Source organism: Cucurbita pepo, chromosome 13 (genome assembly GCF_057944985.1).
Source record: "Cucurbita pepo subsp. pepo isolate OVF chromosome 13, ASM5794498v1, whole genome shotgun sequence".
In the NCBI taxonomy this organism is placed as follows: domain Eukaryota; kingdom Viridiplantae; phylum Streptophyta; class Magnoliopsida; order Cucurbitales; family Cucurbitaceae; genus Cucurbita; species Cucurbita pepo.
This window is the reverse complement of record NC_141810.1, coordinates 1,906,076-1,933,667: the sequence shown is the minus strand read 5'-3', so window position 1 is coordinate 1,933,667 and position 27,592 is coordinate 1,906,076. Positions and strand designations below refer to the sequence as shown.

At 35.4% G+C, this 27,592-nt stretch overlaps 5 protein-coding genes and 1 pseudogene across 7 annotated transcripts; 3 read left to right on the top strand and 3 right to left on the bottom strand.

Annotated features, from left to right (window-relative positions):
* Window positions 1–1,002: 1,002 nt before the first annotated feature.
* On the top strand, window positions 1,003–4,437 carry LOC111808193 (putative GABA transporter 2). The gene is made up of 7 exons (XM_023694033.2): window positions 1,003–1,270; window positions 1,346–1,576; window positions 2,063–2,160; window positions 2,504–2,690; window positions 2,788–2,918; window positions 3,676–3,912; window positions 3,992–4,437. The coding sequence occupies exons 1-7, from the start codon at window positions 1,192–1,194 to the stop codon at window positions 4,376–4,378; spliced, it is 1,350 nt and encodes a 449-aa protein (XP_023549801.2). The 5' UTR covers window positions 1,003–1,191; the 3' UTR covers window positions 4,379–4,437.
* Window positions 4,438–6,917: 2,480 nt separating this feature from the next.
* Window positions 6,918–7,557, top strand: LOC111809224 (uncharacterized). Its single transcript, XM_023695619.2, has one exon. It carries the CDS (start codon window positions 6,985–6,987, stop codon window positions 7,447–7,449), a length of 465 nt encoding a protein of 154 aa, XP_023551387.1. The 5' UTR covers window positions 6,918–6,984; the 3' UTR covers window positions 7,450–7,557.
* Window positions 7,558–9,913: 2,356 nt separating this feature from the next.
* On the top strand, window positions 9,914–11,116 carry LOC111786481 (1-acyl-sn-glycerol-3-phosphate acyltransferase). Its single transcript, XM_023666732.2, has 3 exons — window positions 9,914–10,332; window positions 10,631–10,648; window positions 10,735–11,116. The coding sequence occupies exons 1-3, from the start codon at window positions 9,975–9,977 to the stop codon at window positions 10,914–10,916; spliced, it is 558 nt and encodes a 185-aa protein (XP_023522500.2). The 5' UTR covers window positions 9,914–9,974; the 3' UTR covers window positions 10,917–11,116.
* Window positions 11,117–11,771: 655 nt separating this feature from the next.
* LOC111808558 (uncharacterized) lies at window positions 11,772–14,214 on the bottom strand. Of its 2 annotated transcripts, none has more exons than XM_023694632.2 (6): window positions 13,893–14,214; window positions 13,338–13,399; window positions 13,083–13,215; window positions 12,918–12,990; window positions 12,478–12,543; window positions 11,772–12,113 (listed from the first exon to the last, which is right to left on the bottom strand). In XM_023694632.2, exons 1-6 carry the CDS (start codon window positions 14,051–14,053, stop codon window positions 11,898–11,900), a joined length of 711 nt encoding a protein of 236 aa, XP_023550400.1. In that variant the 5' UTR covers window positions 14,054–14,214; the 3' UTR covers window positions 11,772–11,897. The 2 variants fall into 2 exon arrangements, with proteins under 2 accessions (XP_023550400.1, XP_086985712.1); XM_087129586.1 differs by having other exon boundaries at window positions 13,868–13,941.
* Window positions 14,215–15,547: 1,333 nt separating this feature from the next.
* On the bottom strand, window positions 15,548–18,862 carry LOC111808557 (putative polygalacturonase). The gene is made up of 5 exons (XM_023694631.2): window positions 18,374–18,862; window positions 16,952–17,072; window positions 16,664–16,838; window positions 16,497–16,567; window positions 15,548–16,314 (listed from the first exon to the last, which is right to left on the bottom strand). The coding sequence occupies exons 1-5, from the start codon at window positions 18,701–18,703 to the stop codon at window positions 15,674–15,676; spliced, it is 1,338 nt and encodes a 445-aa protein (XP_023550399.1). The 5' UTR covers window positions 18,704–18,862; the 3' UTR covers window positions 15,548–15,673.
* An 820-nt stretch (window positions 18,863–19,682) lies between these two features.
* On the bottom strand, window positions 19,683–21,139 carry LOC111809233 (ethylene-responsive transcription factor ERF061 pseudogene; annotated as a pseudogene). The gene is made up of 2 exons (XR_015411442.1): window positions 19,822–21,139; window positions 19,683–19,756 (listed from the first exon to the last, which is right to left on the bottom strand). The product of XR_015411442.1 is annotated as an ethylene-responsive transcription factor ERF061 pseudogene (transcript).
* Between the last annotated feature and the right edge of the window lie 6,453 nt (window positions 21,140–27,592).

Below are 27,592 nucleotides of genomic sequence, written 5' to 3'. Positions count from 1 at the left end.
GTCTTTATTTAAATTGCTTTAAATAGCCACTAGTAAAAGTAAATGATATCTAACACCTAATCTACCATATATCCTTTAAGGGTAATTATGGAATTTAATAAAGTAAGTAATTATCCTTTAAGGGTAATTATGGAATTTAATAAAGTGTGTAATTTCAACTTTTAGTACGATAGGTAAAAATTCCTTGACCAATTCATAGATAAGTATCATTTTTTTTTTATTACTCTTTTCTTATTATATGTATATCCATTTATATTTATAACACTTCTTTAAATGCATTAATTAATATTAGAGCACAAATGGTAGAGCACAAATGGTGAAACTAGGAGTATATGGGTTGAGTTGGAAAAGTGTTTCAGACAAATTTGAAAATTCAGGTTGACTCGATTGGTAATCCGAGCAACCCTAATAGAGTTCACAATCCAATCCAACCCAACCTAATTGGGTTGGGGTTTGATTAAAATTTCAGGTTAGTTGGGTTGGTAACCCGAGCATTCACAACCCACCCAATTGGGTTGAAGTTTGATTGAAATTTCAGGTTAGTGGGTTGGTAACCCGAGCATTTACAATCCAACCCAACTCAACTGGGTTGGGGTCAATCCAACCCAACTCAACTGGGTTGGGGTTGGATTGGAATTTCAGGTTGGCTGGATTGGTAACCCGAGTATTCACAATCCAACCCTAACCCAATTGTGTTGGGGTTGGCTTGGATTGTGTGGTCAGATTGTTCTTTTTTTTAATCATTTAAAAAAATTATACTTGTTCACAATACATGTTACATCGTTACATTAATGACTAAAATCTCATGAAATTCAAATATAAGACATTTACGGGTTACAATACTACTAAAATCGAACTGGTTTATATTTTTAATACATATATGTATAATTAATCGAACTGATATAGAAGCGTTGGCCATGGAGTTTGAAGGGGATGGCTAGGAATATTATTTAAAAGAATATTGTTTAAAATTATAAATAAAACCATATTCCCATCCTACACGTTCCATTAAAGCCCTGATTCGATCAATGTCTTCTCAAAAGGCATTCACTACAGAGCTCCAATTTCCAAGCCATTAACTCAAACCCAACCAATTCCATTTTCCGCCGCCGTGAAATTCAGAAACCACACGCCAAAAACAACACCCACCACCATCTTTCATCCAATTCTGCTTCTTTCTTTCCCTAATCCATGGCAGAGCTTCCTCCGGCGGAATCCATTTCAGAGCTTTCTCCCGACGCCGGAGCTGCCTTCGTCCTCGAATCCAAAGGTTTGGAATCACAATTTTCCCCTTTCAACAAATTCAAACGCGTCGGTAATTGATCGCTTTTTTCTGTACAAACAGGGCAGTGGTGGCACGCCGGATTCCACTTGACGACGGCGATCGTCGGGCCGCCGATTCTCACTCTTCCGTTCGCCTTCCGAGGATTGGGTTGGGGTGTGGGATTTGTGTGCTTGACGATCATGGCGGCCGTGACTTTCTACTCTTACTACCTCTTATCCAAGGTGCTGGAGCTATGCGAGAAACAGGGCCGCCGCCACATCCGCTTCCGGGAACTCGCCGCCGATGTCTTTGGTAACCGTTTTTTAATGTGCCACTTTGATTCATATAGTTAAAAAAAAAAAAAAAAAAAAACCAATTTAAATCCGCATGTCAATAAAACCAGCTGAAATTAGCTCTGGTAGCATGTTGTCTATTTTGAGCACAATCTCGAGTGATTTTACTCTTGGTTTCACTTCACAAGGTCTCGTATTAGTAAAAATATTGTCAGTTACGTATATACCTACGACCTTTCTATAGTCTAGTCAACGTGCAATTTTGATTACATTTTCAACAAAACTAATATTTCATCGAAAAAAGAAGATCGAGCGAAGTCAAGTGAAGTGAAATTCGATTGGATCATTAAGCATTATAGCAACACCATGATGATCCAAGGCTCATTAATGCTCGTTTGTCAAAATTATGTTTCCCTCCACAATCAATCATTCTATTTTCTCTAAAATAAATTAAAATAAAATATAAATATTGAGAAAAATGGAATTAAATAAAAATATTTTGTAGGGTCAGGATGGATGCTGTACTTTGTCGTGTTCATACAAGCAGCTGTCAACACGGGAGTGGGAGTAGCCGCAATTTTGCTTGGTGGAGAATGCTTAGAGGTAATATAAATATTTGTAAATTTTATATTTTATTTATACAAAAATATTTTATTTTTAAAATACTTTTAATTTTCTAAATTAAATAAAAATTAAATAAATATAAGTATATAGAATTGTTCAGTTGAACCCAATTTATACAATTTTCATTTATTTGAATTAAACTCGATCCAAATAAGTGTATAATACAAACGAAGTTGTACGGATTAAACTGGGTTGATTGAGTTTTTAGGGTTCTCGAATTTTTTAAACATCTCTATATTCGAGCGTAAACCTTGATTCAATTGACTGACGACGTTGTTATTTGTTTGTGTGGCGTGTTGATGATTGTTGGGGACGAGAGAAGTTGATGTATTCAAACATTCATCCAGAAGGGGACCTGAAATTGTACCATTTCATAGCAATGGTGACAGTGGGAATGATACTCATTTCTCAGCTTCCTTCCTTCCACTCCCTCAGATATATCAACTTTGTTTCCCTTCTTCTTAGCCTCGCCTATGCCTTCTTAATTGCTTTTGCTTCCATTCTTGCAGGTAATTCATTTAATTACTTCTTAATTACACTAATTAATCATGTTTAATTCAAGCTAATTATGTTATGTTATTATGAAATATCCATGCATGCATGCAGGTACATCGGATAATGTTCCATCGAAGGGTTATTCTTTGGAATCCACACTCTCTGCTAGGCTTTTTACTGCCTTCACTTCCATTTCTATCTTTGCTGCCATTTTTGGCAATGGCATTCTTCCTGAAATTCAAGTAAGTTAGTCTTTTTACCTCACTTTTTAACCATATCCTTCTTGTTTGAATCCCGTTTTCGCCTTGTTTTTCGGGTTCGATCTCTTATGGTTTGAGTTTCGAGTTTCGATTTGGTTATTATGATTTAGTCAATTGAGTTCGGGTTTTAATTTAGAGATAAATTAATAAAAATACTCATCAACTTTGTATTTTGTTTCGGAGATATATTTAAACTGTCGAAAGTCTAAATAATACCTTAAACTTACCTGAAGAAAAAAGTTCAAACATACCCTTAAACATTCAAGAAATTTCGAAAATACCCGGATTGTTACTGCTCCATAAAAACAGTTGAAAGTTTCGAAATTACCCTGATGGTTACTACTCCATAGAAAAAATTTTAGTATTGCCTTTAAAAATACCCATAAGTTTTCAAAATTAACATTAATGGTAACTTGTACAATTTTCTCTTTTAATTTTTTACCATTATTATCCTTGAATTAAGGAGAGCGATGAGGAGGTATAGATATATATGGACAGTAAGAACTTTTTATAACTTCTTTTGTAAACGTTAAAGATGTTAATATTATTTTTAAATATTCGTGAGTATTTTCTGAACCTAATACCAACGTTAAGGGTATAATTCAACATTTTAAAAAAGTTCAAGAGTACTTTTTAATTACTCGGAATAATATTTTTAAAATAAATGTTAAAATATTATTGTAACTTTTAAAATATTTTAAATTTAGAGATATTTTTATTAATTTAGCACGGTGTACAGGCAACTCTTGCACCACCGGTGCGTGGGAAGATGGTGAAAGGGCTCATCATGTGTTACATTGTGATATTCATCACATTCTACTCATCAGCAGCTTCTGGGTATTGGGTTTTTGGCAATGAATCCAATTCAAATATCTTGAAGAACTTATTGCCTAAAAATCAATCTCCTTTGGCTCCGACTTGGATTCTCCTCTTCGCCGTCCTCTTCATTCTCCTCCAGCTTCTCGCCATCGGAATGGTTCGAATCATGCACCACCCATCATCAAAGCTTTATTTGATAACGATTTCGTTTTTAGTTTTCTGTTGATCTCGTACAGGTTTATGCCCAAGTGGCTTACGAGATCATGGAGAAACGATCCGCTGATGCAAAACAAGGAGTGTTCTCAAGAAGAAACTTGATTCCTAGGTTGATTCTGAGGACATTGTACATGTCATTGTGTGGATTCTTTGCAGCCATGTTTCCATTCTTTGGTGACATTAATAGCGTCGTTGGAGCTATCGGGTTCATCCCGCTCGACTTCGTTCTTCCGATGATTCTCTACAACATCACTCATAAGCCTCCGGTAACGTCCATAACTTATTGGGTCAATGTGTTCATTGTTGTTGCATTCTCTGGTGTAGGACTTTTGGGATGCTTTGCTTCTATTAGGAACTTGGTTTTGGATGCCAAGAAATTTAAACTCTTTAGTAGTCATGTGGTTTGATTAATGTTGTCTTTCGTGGAATTTAAGGTAATAATATGACTGCAAATGGTTTGAACTTATTGGTAGCTTTGGAATCATAAGAGAGAATTTTTGTGCATGAGAGGGCTTCTTTTTTTATTGTAACAATCACGAATTTAAAAAAGAAAATACATAGTCACCAGAAATTCCGTGGCCCACGTGGAATCACGTTCCCAGACTCTCACAATGTGCCCAAATCATCAACAACAAAGTTCTCACCCTCCTTCAGCCAACGCTCAAAGCACGTGCATAAAGAAAAAACACCGAAGAAAAGAGGGAGAGAAGTTTGCAAAACGAAATCTATGGCCCAAAATTGTCATAACCGACGTCGAAAAGCTTGGCTAATACCACGAAGAGGATTCCCTCGAGTGTAGATCATCTTAGGGTAAGTTTTGTGCTCTTTTCTTTACGGATTGTCGTTGGTAAACGAAGCCAAAATAATTGTAGCTACTTTCACTAATTTTATTTAAAATCAGCTCAAAATAACGAAAGTATAATAAAAATTACCATATTCAAATTTAATGGAAAATATTGCTATATATTTATTTCCACGTATTTATCTCTAATTTATATTAATAACTTTATTAATTTGATATTGAAATAAAAAATAAAAAATTTATTTATTAAATACTAAAGTGAAGCAAAAGTGGAAAGCGAGATCACATTATCTCAATAATTTAAAACATATTATATTATTTAAAAAAGAAAAGAAGATGAGAGCACGTCTTCGCATGCATCACATGCATAGAGAGACGCTAATAAACAATGTCGTTAAAAAAAGATTACACAAAATTAAATCGGATTTTCCGGAATTAATTAAACTTAATTAAATTGAAACCCAATTTATAGGGTCAAAGTCAAAGAACCAAAACATGGTAAATTATTGAAGCAAAATCAAATTATGAACACAAAAAATTAGCATTTTATTTGACTTTATGAAATTAAATTAATTATTTTTCTTATTTTTCTTATTTTTCTTAATTTTGATCTCCGATGGATTTTCTCTCAATATTTTTAAAATAGGTTTACTTGTAAAAGTTTCTACGCTCTTATAAAGAATGGATGATGGCTCTCGTTCTCTTCTCCATCCATGTGGGACCCCTCAATTGGCACATCTCTCGATGTCGAACACTCGTGGGACCCTCCAAACGAGAGAACTTGTCATATGTGGGACCCTTCTCCAAACGAATTGGCACATCTCTTCTCCATCCAATCGTTCTCCACTTGTTACAATCGCACTTTGATGGCAGTGGACTTGCGATTGTGCGGCACTCACTTCTCAACAGCAAGTGAGTTAAGCCTATTCGTTCTTGCATCGCCTACAGTGAAGCGACGTATGCTCGAGCCTCTTGCCCCAATTCAAGAAGAAAGTTTTAGAAAATGAGGGTAGAGAGATTTCGAAAAAGAGTTTTGAAAACAAGAGTTGAGAAATTGAAATTGGTGTTATATGGGAATGTAAGCAAAAAGCCGACAACGGCTTACTGCATATAACTATCGAGTAAGAAAAAGTTGACAACTTGCGGGCACATCGTCTTGTGTCTGGCTCTGATACCATTGTAAGGACTCAAGTCCACCACTAGCAAATATTATCATCTTTAAACTTTCTCTCCTTCCTCTCAAGGTTTTTAAAACGAGGTTTTTGCACCCTTATAAATAATGTTTCGTTCTCCTCTCCAATTGATGTGGGATCTCATAATACACCTGCCAGCGTTTCTACACCCTTATAAAGAATGCTACATTCTCCTCTCTAATCGATGAGATCTTACAATCCATCTCCTTTGGTGCCTAGTGTCACAGTCATGCTCGTCCAATGCGTGTTGCCCATGGCCGCATGCCCATGACATACTTTTGTATTCCTAGAAAGTATAACGTTTCATAAATATCATGTCTAGGTCTGTCAAACATGAAAATATCATGTCTAGGTCTGTCAAACATGAAATGCCTCATAATGTACTATAGGGGGATACGATAGTTGTCAACCTCTCTCTACCCAAGGTTATACTGTTGTTAGTCATTTCTCTCTTACTTGCTTATATAACGTCTCTTTCGAAAATCTCTCTCTGCCCTCGTTTTCTAAAATCTTCTCTTAAAAACGAGACCAAAGGCTCGAGCATACGTCGCTTGGCCGTAGGCGACGCAAGAACAAATTGGCTTAGCTTACTTGTGGAAAGTGAGTGCCGCACAATCGCAAGTCCGCTGCCATCAAAAGTGGGATTGTGACACCCAGCGTTTTTGCTAACACTCATTCATCTCTTAAATTGACGTGGGATCTCACAAATAAATAAGGTATTAATAATCATCTTAAAGGTCAATATTCAACTTTGAAGATCGAGACTAACACGATAAAAATAAAAAATAAAAAATAAAAAATAAAAAATAAAAAAGAGAGTAATATTGTAATTTAAGCTAAGTAAATAATAAATTGGAAAAGCTTGGTGAAGAAGTCAATGACGGCCATGGAAATAAATGAAAAAAGCAATCAATCAGAGTGGGAACGCCATTTTCTGACCTCTCCTTCTACGCGTTTCTTTCTCCATCAGCCATTAAAACCACCTCGCCGTTTCTCTTCTTCTTCCTCACAGGCGAAAATGGCAAGCCCTAAATTCAACAAATCAAAATCCTCTCAATCCGCCCTCGTCTGGGACTGCGGAAGCTCCCTTTACGATTCCTTCGAACTCAATTCCCTCAAACGCCAACTCGATTCCGCTATTGCTTCAAGATCCTTGTCCATGCCTCATCTCCCTGGCCGCCGCTGCCTTCCTCCTCCGCCGCCGCTTCCGCCTTCCAAAAGGCCGTCCAAGATTTCCAGGTCTCTGCACAAATTTCTTCGATCAGTATTCAGGCACAAGCCGAATTCGAGCCCTAGCGTTGAGGCTAATCCGGAACGAGCCGATGCTGGATATTACGTTCTGTATGGCGATGACGCGGATCCGCTCTCTGCAAATCCGGAGGTCGGATTCCCCGGATTCTCGCCGGAAATTGGCTCTTTGGTCCGGCGCACTGCGTCCGAGAGGTTCACGGCGGCTACTTCCATGGGTATTTCTTGTGCTTGAAGAAGCCTTCTTCAATATGTAAATTCGTTATAATTTTAATCAATAATTTTTAACCATTAAACTTCCTATTTTCTTTCCTCTTTTAGTATAATGATTTTATTTTTAGAACTTAGTGCTCTTTCTCATCTTGGTTGGTCGAGGAAAGTCACATATCTTTATAAACAAAGAATACTCTCTGGATTGTTACGAGGCATTCTGGGTAAGCCCAAAGCATCTAGGTTTCACATATAATACTCTCTGGATTGTTACGAGGCATTCTGGGTAAGCCCAAAACATCTAGGTTTTTATGTATTTAGATATTTAAAACTCTTTATTTATTTTCGTCTCTAAAAACACTTAATTTCATATTTTTTTATTAGTGTTGATTTTTGTTTTATTAATATTTTTAATTGCTGTTATTATTATTATTTAATTATTTAAAAAATTAATTTCGAATAAATAAAATTATGATAATGAAGTAAAACGTAGTTCATCATAATATAATCTTCTTTTTTCTTTTTAAATTATTCTAGTTTCTACAATTTTTGTGATTTTCATCTTAAAAATAAAAATTTTAAATTTTTTATAATAACTTTTTTAATTATTTTACTTTGAATTAATAAAATTAATAGGAAAATCTCCTTTATGTCCTTCCTCTCTTAGCTGTCAATAAGATGCAAACCCGTATTTTAAGGCAAGCCTTAAAGAAGGAAGCTTGGTTATTACATATACAGCTCTACCAATACGGCATGAAATTTGTAAGTAATAAGGCATATTCAATACAACTTCCATTTGAGGGGCAAATTTGTCATTTAACAAATATTTTCTTTTTTAACTAATATCTTCAAGCTTCTCCATGTTTTAGGTAATTTTGTTTGTTAAACCTAATTTCATTTTGTTTAAAAAAAATTTATGTTTATTTTTTCGCATTAATTTTCACTTTTTTTCTTAAATAATTAGGTGAATTCTTAGTCAATTTAAAAAAAAAAATTACTTTCTAAATTATAGCTTGGATTTTTTAAAATTACTTTCTATTTATTATTTTTGAAATAAATAGAAAATCTTGTTTTTTTAGTCTTTATAAAAGTATTTAATTTTTTTTTTTAAATATATCTTAAATAGCTTCAAAAAAAAAAAAAATTAAATTATCATTAAACTTAAAGAAGGCCATCCATTTGTGTGAGTTAGGTATAGGGCATATTAATGGTAGTGGGGGATGGAAGTGACTTTAATTTTTAGTCACTTGTTTCTTGTGATTTTATTTAATGCAAAATTCAAATCAAAACAATAACCTTTTATTATTATTATTAAATTTATTATATCAAATATTTAAGACTTAACTCAATTTATTAATTCTTAGCAGTAACAACATATTAATCTTTCGTCATTTATTTTAATAGAAAAGAAAAATATATTTTCAATTTTTGTAATAATTTTAAAATTTAAAGATAAAAATAAAACTTATCATAATTTAACCTATGTTCAACTACTTTAGTATATATAAATTATTTCTGTTGGAGACATAATAGGCCATATTAATAATTAAAAGGTCGTGCAAGTTGCAAACCCAATTAGAAGCAATAACTATATGCCTAATGAAATATAATCTTACCATTACTTTTAATTAAATTATTAAGATCTTGTTATAAGATGATTAATGAAGTAAAAACCTATAAATTTGTTCTACTTTCGTGTAGATTTATTCCGATCCTAATAACGGTTTGTAACGTGTTCATACCTGTTTTTATAAAGTTTTCGAGAATTATTTTAAGTTTTATTAGTAACTAGAAATTTTTCCTCCGATTCAATTTTTCCTAACTTGTAAAATTAATGTATTCAAGTGAAGTATCTCGTGTTAGACTAAAAATTTAATCTATTTTAATAAATTTGTTAATTGAGAAGATAAATATTTCACGAGATGATGATTATATGTGACTTAATTTTAATCCTTAGTGGGTTATGAACTCCAGTCTGTAAGGACATGCTTTTGATTAGTAATGGTGATTACGTAGCCCTAGTGAGTACCTAATTCTACCTAATCCTAGTTCGAGTACCTAATACACTCGAAACTCTTTGCCACTCTACAAAAAAAAGTGACAATATATCGAAAACTTTTATGGCTTAGTTATATCTTAGACGGAAGAACAAGTTTTGTGAAACCTTTTGCCAACGCTACTAAGGTCTGGAACGAGCAGAATTCTTCAAAGGCTCGAGGGCTTACTAAGCGAAGAGTCAAAGGCGGCTTTGTTATCGAAACTACTATATAATCGAAGGGCAGGAAGCCCCATAGATAAATATATGCTTTGTAGGAAGACGGAAACTTTACAAACATGGGTAATTTCTTTGCGTTTGACTGTAATAGCCCTTTCGATTAGCAGACATTTCTAGAACACCTCTAAAATAACGACCAAATAATGAAATTGATTTGAGTTATAATAATTCCACGTCAGACTCCAAACCAATAAAATCCTTCTATTTTTCCCTTTGAACTCTGATTTTATTAGCCAAAATCGTTTTCTGAATTTTTGGGGCTGAAAATCTCAAAGATGATAACGCATCTCTGTTCTCTTCCTCAAGCTCCAACTTCCCTGTTTGTCTCAACTTTTCCGAGTTCTTCTCCTTCACCGCCCAATGTCGGAGCAATCCCTCACCGGATTTCACTTGAGCGCCATCCTCTCGGAAACCGAAGCTTCAACAGTAAAAGAAACGGGATTATCTGTGCGGCAATCTTGCCTGTGGATCCATGGGCGCCCAACATCGATTCTCAGAGCGTAGCCTCACAGATCTTTGCCTTTTCCCTGTTTCCGTACATCGGTTTCTTGTACTTCATCACCAAATCGAAGACGGCACCGAAGCTCACTCTCTTCGGATTCTATTTCTTGCTTGCCTTCGTTGGCGCTACCAGTGAGTTCTCCTAGTTCATCTCCTTTGTTTTAGGTTTTAATTTGATTTACAGTTCGATGTGAATATCTGTTCCCTTTTGTTTTGAGTTCCATTGAAATTGATCGCAAAAGTTCTTGAAATTCTATAGCAATTGGCATGTGCGTCTACGAATTACCACTGATTTTGAAGCTTTGAATGATTAGATTCGGATGTTTCTACCCGTTTGTATCCATTTTGTTGAATGAAAAGTTTACCTAACGCCTATTGTTCATTGCTGATAATTACTTGATTTCGACTCATGTTGGGCACAACTCTGCAGTTCCTGCTGGAATATATGGTAATTATAGCTCATCAAACAACATTTTCTGTTCATATGGCTTTCTTTTTTGCTTAATTTCCAATGGTTTTGCTCTCTTGGAACAGCAAAGGTTCAATATGGAACCTCCTTGTCTAATGTTGATTGGTTACATGGAGGGGCTGAATCGCTTCTCACTCTGACAAATCTATTCATTGTGTTGGGTTTGAGAGGAGCTCTTAGGAAGTATGAGAAGGATGAAATCTCTACTTCCTCGCCTGTTCTCGAGTTGGAGAAAGAGAAGGCTTGAGTTCTTTGTTTAGAATCATTCAAATTAGACATGATCGATCTTGCTGGTAGAGTAATTCGAATCTCAAATAAGTTTTCTTATCTTGAGATATTCAATTAGCGAGGTAATCCGAATCTTGTAGACTAGTTTAATGCTTTTACTGTTGCAGCCATACTGCTATCTATTGTACACAGTTTCTTCACTCTAGTTTATAGCTTTTTTATTAAGAACTTTATTTGAGTAACAATAGCTACAAGGAACTATCATGAATTCATAGAGTTCCAATCCATCCTTTCTTAAACTTTATTGGTTGTTCCACGTAGTGTATGGTGTCACGATCGTACTTTTACTTGACGTTTGTAAACGATTGTACGACGCTCACTCTCACCGTTGAGTGAGTCCGCCAACGTATACCCAAACCTCTGGCCTTACTTTAAGAGAAGGTTTTAGAAGACGAGGTTAGAGAGATTTTAGAAAGAGAATTAGAAAGCAAGATTTGAGAGGAACGAAGAAAGTAATTTTATAGGCTATAAGCGAAAAGACAACCCAACAACTTGACAATAAGTAGCATCTCCTGTAGTACATTATGAGACATTTCAAATTTGAAACGTCATACACTTACAACATAAGTGCTTTTAGCATACAACCATGGACAAGACATCTTAGACGAGCATAACCGTCTTATGCCTTCTCATTTTATTTTTTAATTATCAATGTTTACAACATTTTGCTTTAATGTATACCCTAAACAAATACTTGATTAAATTTCAAACCTGGGATCAATCTAGAAGCATAAAATGACATTTTCCCTAAATTCTTAAGGTCATTTCAATTTTAGTAAAACAACACCTTTTACTCTTAATCAAAACAAAGGAAAAAAGAAAGAGGCATAAAACTAGCATACATAATTTCAGATGACAAATTTATACGCTCGATATTACGACCGTTTATATTACAAAATCGACCTCTAAAAGACACATTTATACAGCGAAAGAAGCTTAGCTAAAGCCATCCAAGAAACCCAGAAACAAAAGTAGCAAGGGCTTGAGCAGCAAGATTTTCGGCTTCATCTTTACTCAAACCTTTGGCTTGAAGGTATTTCTTTGAAATCTGGAAAGAATGGTCACCACCATCAATAACATGTAACCCACTGATTGATCTCATCCTCTTCCGAATATCCTCCAGCTTCTCTAAAGGACACAGAGCATCCCTGCTACCCTGAATAGCATAATCATGAGATTATAAACTGCACAGCTATAAAAGATTGAACTTCAATAAAAAATCTATGTTTCCTTAGAATTCTATCATTGATCGTTGTAGCAACGTGCACTCAACAAAAGGCGAGCAAAGAAAATAGTATACCGTTCTCAACAAAGCATTACGATAGTTATACGGCATAGGTGCCAAAGAGCAAACTCTATCCAACATGGCCTATAATGTTCCCTCATGGAACCAAAGTAGATCCAGAGCTATGTAATTTCTTTGCCATAGAAGATGTGGGTTATGCTTCATATCTTAAAGAAGAGAATATTGCAGCATACACTGTTCAGTTGTTGATCTAAGTTGTGTAAAGAAGAGGTACCTGTACAAACATGATAGGAACGGTAACGTGCAACAGTGTCTGGTCTAGCACATCCCCTTTCAAGCCCTAAAAACACACAGCTTACATGATTAATCGTCACGAGCTTGAAGCTTCAATTGTACATCATAAAATGTCACCTTCATTGCCTTTCCTACTCGCAAATATCTTTCAAACCCATAAAAAATGACAGCTATTTACTCCGAACACTTTAATTCGAGTATGATTATTGCACATCTGAACTAGGAGGTCAAGTTTATTTGCCCACTAAAGTTCCTATAAAAAGGTCAGGTTGTCCTAGGATTGTTATGACCAGAACTATCTGTTTATATACTTGATAGATAACCATCTACAAGATGCAAAATAAACCACAACTCAAAACAGTTTATTTACCCTAAAGCCTGAACGCTTTTTCAATATGATATGTATAAATAATCTCAAACCTTCAAGGGATACCCCAAGCAAATAATTGCAGAAGCATGAATGCCTTCCTCACAAGCTACCATGCAACTTACTCTGCGAATGAATAAAATAAGTAAAAACCACTTTTACCCAATGGAGAACTCTTAAAACTAGCAAGATTGCAAGCAAACAAACAAAGTTATTACCTCGAACCCATCGATTTACCCGCCAAAATCAAAGGGTGCCCAGGGTACCTTGCAATCTCCCTTTTGACAATTTCTGTATGATATGGGACCAATTTTTCTGCCTTGGGAGGAGATTTCCTTCCACCAGAAATGTCTGCCAGGTGAAAATTGATTGAAAGAAACAGCTAATTTTGAGTCCATTATGTTCAATACCAAGTAACATAGTAAAAGGTATACAATCATCTATCACTGCAGTGTTAAATGTTAAGTACTCACATGGATAGTCAAAGGTGACAACTTCAACAGCATGCAGTGCCTTGCCTAACATATCTTTCCATCTGGATGAAATCAAGAAATTATAATCTTCACAAGTCAACTAATTGGTCAAAAATGTTTTACAGGATAAAAGTAAACCACACTGCAAGTATTTGAATATCAAATAAGAGGTAAGAAATGGTTTAGAAACCATCGTCAAATGCAAAATAGAAAGATAAATATGGTAACAGGCATGCTTATTCTACTCCATGGGGATAACAAATTCAGCTAGAAACTCCAGGCAAGAATTCACAATTTCCTCAACTGAAGAAGAAAGCACCCTTCAAATGAGTGAGGGGAATCATCAGACTTCAAGCTAAAAGCAAATGAATATTGAAAGAAGAACTGTACAGAGAAACCCAAAACTCACAATTTCATCCAAATTCAACCCTAAATTCTTATCACCCTTGCCCTACAGTTCTCCAAGTTCATCAACTAAATTGAACACCAAAAATAAAACTAGAAGAAACGAAAAGGGTTAAAGCGAGTACGTTAAAGAAATTGTCCGAGAAAGACCTGACGATCCATTCTGAAGAAGAAGGGGCACCAGCACCATGAGCAAAAACGACGACAGGGGACAATCTATTAACGGAGGAAGATGTTGCAAGTAAGGTCTCAAAGGGATCATCAAAATTGAGGTTCTTACGCCGGCGTTTTGAAGGAGGTGACGAATCCATTGCTGAATGGAACCGGAAACCGAACCCCAAATCAAACGTAACCCTAACTAAACCCACTGAACAGGGCTAACTTTGGCGCCAAACTGAGCGATCACGAGCAGACATGTTCTTCGTTTACTGAATCAAGCAACTTCTGAGGTTTCCCACTCGTATGCAACTGGCCCAGTGAGACACAAACGATGTAAATGTTCGGCTTTCGGAAGAATCTGGAGGCTCAGCCCACAAGAAACACCTAAGAGGCAAGCGGCCCAGTTAGTTAGGCCCAAACGATGTAAATATTGGGCTTCAGAAGAATCTGGAGGCCCAGCCTACAAAGAAGCACCTATGAAGCCAAGCGGCCCAGTTAGTTAGGCCCAAAGGATGTAAATATTAGGCATTCAGAAAATCTAGAGGCCCAGACCGCAAAGCAACACCTATGAGGGCTGCGGCCCAGTTAGTTGGGCCCGAACGATGTAAATATTAGACATTCAGAAAATCTGAAGGCCCAGCCCACAAAGCAATACCTATGAGGCAAGCGGTCCGTTAGTTGGGCCCAAACGATAAAAATATTGGGCTTTCAGAAGAATCTGGAGGCCCAGCCCACAAGGAAACACCTATGAGACAACCGGCCCAGTTAGTAAGGCCCAAACGAAGTAAATATTCGGCTTTCAAGTCTGGCGGCCCAGCCCAGAGAAGCGGCCCATTTAGTAAGGCCCAAACAAAAGCCCAAACGAAGAATCTGGAGGCCCAAACCAAGGGCTTTCAAATATTCGGCTTTCAAATATTCTGGAGGCCCAGTTAGTAAGGCCCAAACGAAGTAAAGATTCTGGGCTTTTCAGAAGAATCTAGAGGCCCAGCCCACAAAGCAAACCCTATGAGCACGCGGCCCAGTTAGTTGGCCCAAACGATGAAAATATTGGGCTTTCAGAAGAATCTGGAGGCCCAGCCCAAACGATGTAAATATAAGGCTTTCAAAAGAATATCGAGGCCCAAACGAAGTAAACTTTATATGTTGACTGGGTTGCGCACGCTGGATGGGCTGGGCCGCTCACGCTGAGAGTGTTGGGCCCAATATGCTGAATGGGCTGGGTCGCACACGCTGGAGTGGGCTAGGCCGCACGCCCTCCAACTCCACGCTGGAGTGGGATGGGCCGCGCACGCTGAAGTAGGCTTGGCCGTACATGCTGGAGTGGCATGGGCCGCGCACGCTTAAGTGGGCTGGGCCGCACACGCTGGATAGTAAGGCCGGACACGCTGGAGTTGCCTAGGCTGCACGCCCTCCTACTCCACGCCGGAGTGGGATTGGCCGTGCACGCTGGAGTGGGCTGGGCTGCACGACACACGCTGGATAGTAAGGCCGGACATGCTGGAGTGGGCTGTGCCGGGCACGCTGGAGTGGGCCCAGCCTACAAAGCATCACCTATGAAGCAAGCGTTCCAGTGAGGTCCAAAAGATGTAAATATTGGGCTTTTAAAAGAATCTGGAGGCTCAGCCCACAAAGCAACACCTATTAAATGGTGGACTAGGAAATTGAACGTCATTATGATTCATATCATACACACTTACCATACAAATGAAATAGTCACTACAAACCGAGAAAGCTAAATCTTCACACGTTTAAGGAACTAATAGTATATGTATTTACAAGTTAGCAGAGCACGAGCCATCCTGCTGTGTGCTGGTGAGCTCCGAGCATGGCCATGGACTAACCAAGAGAGCTGCACCACTTACATACGAGCAAGTCCATGGTACTGATCTCGGCCTCATCGCACCACGAAGGTGGATGTTCGAAAGACATATACCGGTGAATGGAGAGTTCCTCAAGCCATATATGGAACCTGCTTGCTGTACGTTCACACCCCAAACGTTTTTAATCGTGATATCTTTGACAATCGGAAGAGCATTTGGGTCGAACTTGTCGTCTGGATGATCTCCGGTATCGCCAGCAATCTTTAGACCCTTTCTTGATCTCTCCATGTAGACGTTCGACACAGTTATGTTCTTTATGAACCCTCCCCTACCGATGTTCGTCTTGATGTTGATACCAATTCCCATGTCGTAAAAGTTCAGGTGCTCGGCCAATACATTCGCCACTCCGCCGGAGGTTTCACTTCCTACTGCAACTCCGGCAAATGGGCTGGACCCCGAAACTCTTCGGATGGTAATATCGTAACTACTACGACCATAAGCGATACCATATTCATCCCATCCACTCTTCACAGCCACAAGATCATCTCCAGTTGAAATGTAGGAATCTTCTATGCAAACGTTATTGCTTGAATCTGTGAGCATCAGTTTGCAAGTTTTGTCACTTTCAAGTTTACACAAAGCTTAGAGTATGAGAAGTTTGAACATGACTCATAATAAGCATATAGCTCTTGTGACCAGGACTGGCCAGGAGCAGGGGTAGGGGCAGGAGAAGCTAATAACTACATGATGTGCACTCAAGGATCCAAAACTGCACCTGGATCAATTCCATCGGTGTTCGGGGAATCACGAGGAGCCAATATCGTGACGTATCTGACAACAACGTTACTGCAACATGAATTCAACAAATATGTTGAACATTGTTAGTCGTATTTCAACATGTTACGAGCGAGCAATTGTATGGAGTTGTAACAAGATTGATACCTGCAGTAAACAGGATGAATGTTCCAAAACGGAGAATTCAGGAACCTAACGTTGGAAATAATGATATCATAAGAATTGATAAACTCAACAAGATTCGGCCTAGTGAACTTCAGAGTTCCTGTCCTCCACATGTTCCACCAGGCATCACCTTGGCCATCGATAGTCCCGTTCTCACCTAAGACAACAATTTTACTCGGGCTGTCAATATCCATAACTTTTCCAAGAACCAACACAAGTGAACCATGTTTGCAGTTTCTTTCATATTTAAAAGAATTTGATGGTTCATACCAGTGATCACCACATCATGAACACCATCTCCATGAATAAAGCTTACATATCTTCCTCCAGGACGCTCCCTCCCTCTTCCATAAGACGGCAACGGAGCTACTACTGGCCAATTTGAAGAACCCTGGAGAACCAAGCAAAAATCGGAAGCTTACTATAGAAATTTAAACAATGCAAGGTAGAGTGGAAGTGTGAGATCCCACGTCAATCGAAGAGAGGAACAAGTGTCAGCTAACCATTTTAAAAACCTCTCCCTAGCAGACCCATTTTAAAAATCTTGAAGGTAAGCCGAAAGGAAAGCCCAAAGATGACAATATTTGTTAGTTGTGGACTTGGGCTGTTACAAATGGTATCAGAGCCCGACATCGGACAGTGTGCTAGTGAGGACGCTAGGCCCAAAGGAGGTGGATTGTGAGATCCCACATCGATTAAAGAGAGGAACGAGTGTCAGAGAGGACGTTGGTCTCGAAGAAGGGGTGGATTGTAAGATCCCACATCGGTTGGAGAGGGGAACGAAACATTTTTTATAAAAGTGTGGAAACCTCTCCCTAACAACTCTCATCATCTGCAGCAAACTAAGAAGAGCCAAATATCATAAACCCAGGATCTTTCACCCACTAAATTGACCATCCATGGCATACACACAAACCCACCAGAAAGAATGATTATAGGAGGCTCGTAACCATAGTGGAGACAACCTTCAGACACTAAATACACAGTTCTAATTTCAAAATCTGAACACTACAAGTATTAAATTCAAGTACTATAGAAATAGGTAACGTTCCCAAGGGGAAAACAAAAGGAAACGTTTACTATAGAAATAGGTAACGTTCCCAATTGGCATAAATTAGACCTATTTCCCTTTCTGCTAACTGAAATAGACCTGAATTAAGACAAGTAATTAGTACAACTAGTTAACAACGTTGTCATTATTATTGTAACTAGAACCCACCAATGTTTTGACATAGCTTATACACTAAACATATCAGCTAAGTGACAAACAATTTAGCTTGCTCAAATTGATGTGCAGATCAGCAAAATAATAATCACAAATTAGTATTTAAGATCTTTGAATGGACCGATCAACTAAAATGGATCACATTCTTATTAAAAGTTAGCATCAGGGCCCGACAAAGAACAGACTGTCAAGGGTCCAATCAATGTAATGGTATTAATTTAGAGTGGATGCACATGCCATAGCTTAATCAAAGTCCCATCCACCACTTCTTGCAATTTCAATTCCGGACCCACAGCTTAATCATTCGTTCAGAAAATCCCATCCCCTGATTTAGAAACCACTCATAATCTCCAACAAAAACTAAGCAAGAGAACCAGAACAGCGAAAAATTAAGGAAATTATCTTATCCAACAACAACCACACACTAATTAGCGAAATCACAATGAACTTCAGAGAGATTTAGATACCTGAACAGCTTTGATAACAGCATCTTTAGCGAGGTAGAGGGTCATATGGCTAGTGAGATTAAAGCTCTCAGTCAAGTAAACCCCTGGAGGAATGTAAAGTAAGGTACCTCCTCTTCTCTTCAAATGCTGAATCCGATAAATCGCAGCTCGAAATGCTTTAGTGTTCAACGTGCGGCCATCGCCGATTCCCCCAAAGTCGGTAATGGAAATCTTGTCGTTCCGGTAATTCATGGGGACTATCCCGGAGCAGGTAGTGAGCTGAGCAATGGCAAATGGAGAGGGCAAAAGAGTAGCGAAGTAGATGAAAATGAAGAGGGAAAACGGCAACATTGTGAAGAAATGGGAAAGAAAACAAGCAGAAAGGAGCGGAGAGACACTTTTCCGGCGGAATTAAGCAAGGATTTCAAGAAGAAGAAGATGATCGGAAGTATGCAGATGAGAAAGATCGAAGGAAGGTGGAAATGGAGAAAAGCTTTGGGAGTTGTTAATCAATGGAAATGGCAGAGAATCAAAACCCAGAAGAATTTAGTGAAGAATCAGAATATGTTTAAATTTTTATTTATTCGTTTTTTTTTTTTTTTTTTTTTGTCGTTTTGTTAAAAAAAATTTGACAAAATGAAATGATACCCAAACAGTCGAAACAAATGAATATTACTTTTAGGAGCCATAGTAATCCAATCTTCTGGTTTCAATTGGGCCTACAAACAATTTGACCCAAAGCCAAATTTAAATGGGCCTACAAACAGTTTGGCCCAAAGCCCAAATTTAAATGGGCCTACAAACAATTTGACCCAAAGCCCAAATTCAAATGGGTTAGGCCCAATATAGAAATAAAATCAAATCAAAATTATTGGGCCAAGTCATTAAAGCCCAAATCCACGATATACTCCTAGAAAGCTCTTAAATATTAGAGTTAATTCATGAAAGTTGATTTTTTAGCATTTTTAGTAAAACACGGGATGTTTCATTCCCTAAATTAGCGGATGTGGGACTTCCATCCTCTAAGAGTTTCCACATTACACTGTTCTATGTGCACCGGATCCTTGGAACGTGACGATTCGATATCCAAATTATTGAACAAGATGTCAAAAGTTTGAATCTTTAATAAGATCTCAGACGTTTAACTCGATGAGAATTTGATATCCAAATTATTGAACAAGATGTCAAAAGTTCGAATCTTTAATAAGATCTCAGACGTTTAACTCGATGAGAATTTGATATCCAAATTATTGAACAAGATGTCAAAAGTTCGAATGTTTAATAAGATCTCAGACGTTTAACTCGATGTTATTATATTAATAATCAAAACAACCTATGAACATAGTTTGCATGTTTGAACAAGATATCATGTCTCAAACAAATAATAGTTAGAATCAAAATTATCTTTTTTTTTTTTTTTTTTTTTTTTTTTTTTTTTTTTTTTTTGGGTCTTTTGAAGATTAACAAGCCCTAGTTTGCAAGAACTTCCCATATGAGCTCCGCGTCATAGGAAGGCATCTTTGCCAATGAGTAGCACTCCGTTTCTAATCCCGCCGTCGCCGTCGCACAATCCGTGGAGACATCTGGAGGCGAGTTCTCGAAGTTCCACAACCCCTCTTCCGCCGCGACCGGCGGCTGCACCCTTTCCCAACTCCACTCATCCGTCAACTCCACTGCCGCAGGCGGCAGAGACACTGATGACGACGACGACGAAGAACACGAACCGGAACTCAAATCGCCGCCGGTTCTCTGAGAATCATTCTTCTTCACACTCTTCTTCCCTTTCCCCTTCCGAATCTTTTGAAAAATCGCTTGAATCTTAGCATCGACCAATTTCTTCAACCCACTCAATCTCGCAAACTCGCCGGCGCCCAAATCCGTCATCAGCTCCTTAAGATTCGGGAAATTCAACCGTGCATATTCCCCCCGGAGCTTACAGGCAGCGCAGTCATACGCGTACGCGGCAGCCTCCGGCGAATCGTACGTTCCTAACCACACCCTCATCCGATTCTGCGGCAGCCGAATCTCCGCCACCCATTTCCCCCAATGTCTCTGCCGCACTCCTCTATAAAGCTTCCTCTCACCGCCGCCCACAGCAGCCCCGCTTCTCGAATACAGCAATTCATACGCCCGTGAAAACAAATCCCGAGACCCATTTGGTTTACTGTCCTGAGAAAATCTCTGCAACACCTCCCGCTGCTGGAGATACACCGACGACCCCACAGGCCGATCAAAATCTCCGCCGTCGTTCACAGAGGCTAAATTCTCGCAGTGAGAGAAGATCGAATCCAATGTATTTCCTCCGCCCGTTAGAATCAGATTCGAAAGGGCCGTTGAAACATCCGTTAGCTGGAATTGAAGATCCGCTCTGTTCATCATCGTGTTCATATTTTCCGGCGGTGCTTTAAAAACAGGGGAAATGAATTAGAACCCAGACAGGAGAATTTGAATCATTGGTGTTTCGTTTTTTAACTTTGTGGGTTTTGTTTGTTGTTGGAAGATGAGGAAGACACAGAATTGAGTGGAAATTTATAAGTGATGAAGAAACAGGGGAGTGGAGAAAAAGGGATGATCTGGTCGTAGATTGAGGGCCAAAAGCAAAAAGGTACCTTTTGGAATTAATGGAAAAAGTCAGATTTAGTATGGAAGTAGGAGAGGTTGATTCACACACGGAAAAGAAAAAGTCTTCGAAAGTTCATAAATTGCAGAGCCACGCGGATGGTTTTGTTGGCGCCATGCTTTCATTTGATTGCTGTATGTGGAAGGAGACGCTTTCTTCTTTGCCTTCCTACTCCATGTCGACCTTATAACAATCTTAGTTAATGAATAATATATATTTTTTTTTTTTCAACATGTTTATTCAATATCGTCTCTATACCTGAGATGTAGCATAGATGTCTACATTATAGGTACTTTGATATCTTGTAAGATCTCACATCAGTCGGAGGGGAATGATATATATACCAGGTACTTTGATATCTTGTAAGATCTCACATCAGTCGGAGGGGAATGATATATATACCGTAAAGTTGGCTTGTTACCAATATTATTAGAGTGAGAAGCTAGGTTGTGTGTCACCAAGGACACTGACCCACAAGGAGGAAGGATTGTATAATCACACCTGAGTGAACAAATATTTTTAAGGGTGTGGAAACTTATCTGATAGGTTAAAACTAACAGTATTGATCGTATTGGTTATATTGCTGCTGCTCCTAATATGTAGGAGAATTCCAGCCACATATTTGAATTTGTAATTAAAGAAAATTACAAAAACAGTACAAAATTTCAAATTAATGAATTAGCCCCTAAACTTGTTATAATTAAGCACTTAAATATCGTAAAATGCACGCAACACTCTTTGAATTATAAGATTATTACAATGAAACTCAAATTTTTTTTTTTTATATCAACATTTTGTTAACCTATATAAAAATAAAGAAAATAAAGGAAAAAGAATTTTGAACCAAAGAAAAAATAAAAAAATAATAAAAAAAACAAAAAGGTTGGAGTTAGGTGAGGGGCTCCGCCAATATTAATGGATGAATTATTAATTTATTACCAAAATTAAATACAAAAAGTTTTTGTATCAATCATATGCCCTAACGGATAACCACTAATGAATGAAGGACGATGACTATTTTCTTCTTTTTCTTTAACAACAAATTTTTACTTTTTTTTTTTTTTTTTTTTTTTTTGGAATTTAAAATTTTTATATGATTGTTGGAGTTGAAATTACTATATTATTTGTAATTTTTTATGGATTTAAAAATGCTTAGAAATAAGATAATTTTATTTATTTAATTAATTTTTTTATATTTAAAAAAGAATAACGAAACATATACAATAAATGAGTGGAATAAAGCGTTTGAAAAGAAAAAAAAATTCAAATTTGTTTGTATGTTAGGTTGAGATTGTAATATGCTTTTCACATTCCCTAAGTCTCCATTTTATCTTGATTTCTCACCTTTTTCTATGATTGAACACAAAAATCAACATTAAAACGAAGGAATGAAGTAGAAGATATGTCATTTTCTACTTTAGGTATTGATGATTCGTCTTTATCAAATTAATTAATCAAAGTTTATCGTCAGCTTAGATTCAATTACTTAAACAACGTTATTTAAGTTCGACAAATTTGAAATGATAAATTAGATGCTAGTTTATAAATATCGAGAGATATTTCCAATTCTAAATTTTTAATTTTCTATCTAATATGTGTTAAGAATGAGAAATATAATTGGAATGGATGGTGTGTATTCTTACTGATATTCATAACCTTTAAATAGAATACAAGCTACTAACTAATACCTACCAATAAATAAAATATAAACTAATTAAATATTAAAAATAAAATAAAATTTACTATAAACAAAGAAAATAATATTAAGATATAATATCTAAGATATATTCATAACTAATATATTATCTAAATATTATATATCAACTATCTCCAACTATTAAGTCAATGTCTTATAAATCTCTAATTTATTAGTTTGGGTATGATTTTTTTTGGAGGTGAATAGGGAGTAGGAGAGATTAGGTGGGAGATTGGGGAAAATGGTCTAGTTTTGAAAGTTGTGGGTGTGGACTTGGTCCGCCGCCCGCACCGACGCAGCTGCTGGCTTGACCCCCTAACACCGCTGTCCCTCTCAACCAAATTTCTACTTTTTAATCCTAATTATTATTATTATTATTATTATTATTATTTGCACCACAACTAAACATTACAACAAAATATCTAGGTAATTTCAAGTCATTATTTCCACGAAATTAATATATTTAATTTGCATCAGCTATTTCGTGACGAAACAAGTTTCGAGATAAGTTGTTATTTATACGAATAAAGAAATAAATTAGATTAATTTTGTGGTCAACAAATTCATAAATATTAAAAAATATCTAATAGTTATTTAGATTTTCAATTTTATATTTAATAATTTTTGGACCTATTAAAAATTTCAAAATTCACAAACATATTAAATTCAAAATTTATCTAATTTTTAAAAATAATATCATATTGACCAATGGGCTTAAAAGATCTATTGGCCCAATGATTTTTCCCTTGAAAAGAGGTCTCCCAGGCCCATAGCAATTTTATCCTCAAAATATTAAAATTTTCAACCGAACCCTCAATATTTTAATTTTTTTTAAATATTTCCCAATTAGTCAATTATTTAAATTCGGACCCAATTATTTAAAATTGACAGAACATATATTATCCAATAATTATGATACAACACGACATATTATTCCTTTGATTGGTTTTTTTTTTAAGTATAAATTTATTCCTTCCACTTTGTTAATTACAAAAATAAATCTGTTCATTATCAAATAAGATATTCAATTATTTTTAAAAAAAATTATCTGATTAAATTTAACTAAAAATCCTCAAAATATCATATCCAATAACTCTCCATATTCTTCCCAGTTTTAGCAATTTATTTATATTAATCCTGAGAAATATATAAAATAAAATAAAATAAAACAAAACAAAACAGCTAATTGTGTTGATTTGTGTAGTGTTTAGAAAAATGGTGGTTGGTTAGTTGGAAGCGGTGGCGGAGAACGTGGCTGCGGTGGCCGGAGAACTGCCGGAGAGACACGTGGTGGGACCCACTTTTCCACGTGGTTCCACATGACCATAATCGTTACCGCGTCCGTCCACGTACGAAAAAAGGGGAAAAAGAAAAAAGAAAAAAAAAAAATCACCGCCAATTACGCTCTTTTCTCTTTAAATTTTTTTTAGTGGACCCACACTGGCACGGATCGACGGCTGAGATCCTATGCTACAATCCGACGAGGCATGGACGTCCGTTCGTTAGGTAAAGAGTGGCTTAAGAATACGACGCCGTATGATGGCAAAAAAAGTTAGACGACATACGGAGCCGCTTTGTGGTTTGACTTTTTGTTGTCGTATAATTCTTTTAAAAAAATTGAAGATTAAATTAAGAAAATAAATAAATATATATGTATATTTGTAGCATTATCATTAAGGATTTAAAAACATTTTAAAGTTACAATTATAGTACAAATTTATTAACATATTTGACTGAAAAATAGAATACGATAATATTCGAGTCTCAATTTCTACTACAAATTATATAGATCATTCTAGTCCTAATTTTGTTCAACTATTAGTGCTACTCGTAATATAATTTTAAAATATTTATAAAATATCTAACAAAGTGCGGAAAGATATTTTAATTCATTTAAAATAATATTAAGTAAAGTTATTTTTGTTTTTTATTAAAAAAATTATTGGGTCAAAGTCAAATTAGGAATATATGGTTTTTTTTTCTTTCTAGTCCACTAAAATATTTGGGTAAACTCTAGTTTTAGTAATAAGATTTTATTTTATATTTCAACCTTTAGATTTATTTTTAAAAAAATTTTAAAAAAATTAGGCATCTTACTTTTACTCTATTTGTCATCTACTTTGCCAATAATATTTATCAAATAAATATGACACATTATTATTATTTAGTTAATAATATTAATAATTAAAAAATTTGTAATCACATCCACCCTAAAATTTATATATATAACTAGAACTATTTAAAATTGAAGAATTGTTCGAGTATAAACTTTTAAATTAATAAGTCTTTAGACTTTATAAATATTTATTTTATGCCCTAAATTTAAGTGCTAAGACGAACATTTGTATCATTGTTAAAATTATAAGAATAAATAAATTATTTTTTTGATCAATTTTTCGATGGAATCCATATTTAAGATAATAATAATAATAATAATAATATTGATGACTTAACATTGTTAAGGAGGTAAGAAAATTACAAAAAGGACGCCAAAATTAATTGTTTCTTGTGGGTTCCCATAATTATTAAAGAGCTAAATTAATTTTTAGAAGTACAATTTATAGAAAACAATAATGACAAGTATTATTGTACCAATAATAATAAATAATAGCAATAATAATGCTTCTCAAATTTATACCAAAATTAATAATGAAAAAAAGTTGTATTTAAGCATTAATGCTAATTAAATTTTGTTCCTCCGCTCCTATTATTACATCATTATTTACTTCTTTTTTTTCTTTTTCGAGTAAATAATTTTTTTTTTTTTAAATTCTATCATTATAATGGCAAAGAAAAAAAAACTATTAAATACAATATTTGCATCAATATTATCTAGATCAAAATGACGTGAAGCAGTCGTGAGGCTAGACTCGCCTTATTTTTTTAGGTCTTAAATTGGGTCACTAAAGGGGCGTTTGCCTCTTCCACTTATTTCTCGACGTTTCAGTTCAGAAAAGATTACTAGATACATAATTTTTTTTAGATAAAGTGTGAAATACGCAATCCAATCAATTTTTATAAATTTATGGAAATTAAAGGTGGAAAGGACCTATGAATTTATATCAATATTTAAATATTGTGAAAGAGATGGCTAGATTGACAACTAAACCCAACTAAAAGAATAATAATTCTAAAAATGTCAACCCCACCAAATAAAAAATAAAAATAATACCCAACACGTATAGAAATGATAGAGCTAACAATCGTTCAAGTATAAATTTCTAAAATCTCGATTAATATCAATGGGCTAAAATCAATGTGATGATCCTAATTTTCGTTATGAGCGACTGTCATATCACTTTACAAACTATTTTAAGTACTTAGGTTTTTACTGTTATTATTTTTTAGGATAAGTAAGTTCCATATTTTGAATTATATTATTTGCAAAATTGGTGAATTGAAAAAAAAAAATTGGAATATTTGAATTTTTGAAGGTATACATAAATTATTTTCCATTCGTCCACCTCATCATGTTTGGTCCTTTTGAGGTGGCAAGAAAGAGACGGTTCGTTTCTACACCCACATGACTCATTCCCATTCTACTCATCATTTTCTTAATTAGCTGGTCGAGCTACGACCCACTAACATAATGCTAAGTGCATTGGTATTGTATCAGCTTAAGATCATCGTTAATAAATATTGTCTACTTTTGTTCTATACATTTTTTATTTATTTAAATTTTATTTCCCTAAGACGAATTTCAAATTTCGAATTTATTTTATTTTATTTTTGTCGGTAGTAGGCAATTTAAGACTCGTGCGGCAGGTGGAAAAAAATTAAAAAATATATATAAGCGGGTTTATCGGGTTGTCGGGTATTTTAAAAGATGATGGGTAGCGGGTCGATCTCTACCATTTTCCAGGAAACCCGCCTCTTATACTCCACACCTCATTTCATGCCTTAATTTTTGGGGGCTTGCCCCTTTTTTCTTTTTTTTTTTTTTCTTTTTTTTTTTTTTTTTTTTCACAAAATAAATAAATAAAATTGACCTTTTATTAATTTTTTTGTTCTATTTTCCCAATTTTCATGCAATGACGTTGTTCTAGTGTTCCATTAGGTTTGACTCTCATACATATTAATATCAAATATTTCATCCACTAAATATGTTTTCTCGTTCATTCAGATGTGAAAGAGTATACTAAATTACAACTAATTGTTGTTATATGAATAGATGAGTGACTTAGTGCTCGTGTTGATTAATAGTGAATCATGAATATCGAACTTATACACGCTTTTCATGTATCTATTGAGCCTTTTGAGCTCACCACTCATCGAACTTTCTAATCCAAATTGGTTAAACTAGTAAGCTCACTTGACAAACCCTACTTATCGGATCAGTGAGTATTAATCAAAATTAGAATAAAATAAAAGTTTTTATTTATATATATATATTTATTGTTCAATATTTTCGTTAAAAAAAAAATATATTTTTAAAAATATTTACTTAAAAAAAACAACAATTGTTTAATTCCAAAAGTACAGTTACTTAGAAAGAAGAGGACATATTCAAATTCATTTTTTTTTTTTAATAATTTTCCAGCAAGATTTTTTTACTTAAAAAAAAGAAAGAAATTAAAAAAAATTAATTTCCATGTTTGTTGATACATCCATGTCAAAACCACATGATATGTCACAGAATCTTCGTCTATCTAACTTACTGTTGTACAAATCTCCATGTAACTGACTGTTTCATTGGTACGTGTCAGACCACCAGGTCACCCCACCGTCGTTCTATCTTTGCTTCCCCTTCAATCTTTCCTCCTAATTTCCTCTATTTCTGCACATTAATTTATTCCTTCAAATATTATTTTTGTCTTCCTATTTTCAGATCTTTATTGTTTCTTTAAACAATGTCTAATCAACCCGAATTTTATTTTTATGTACAATAATTTTGCTTTTTAAAGTGAAAATCATCATTATTATT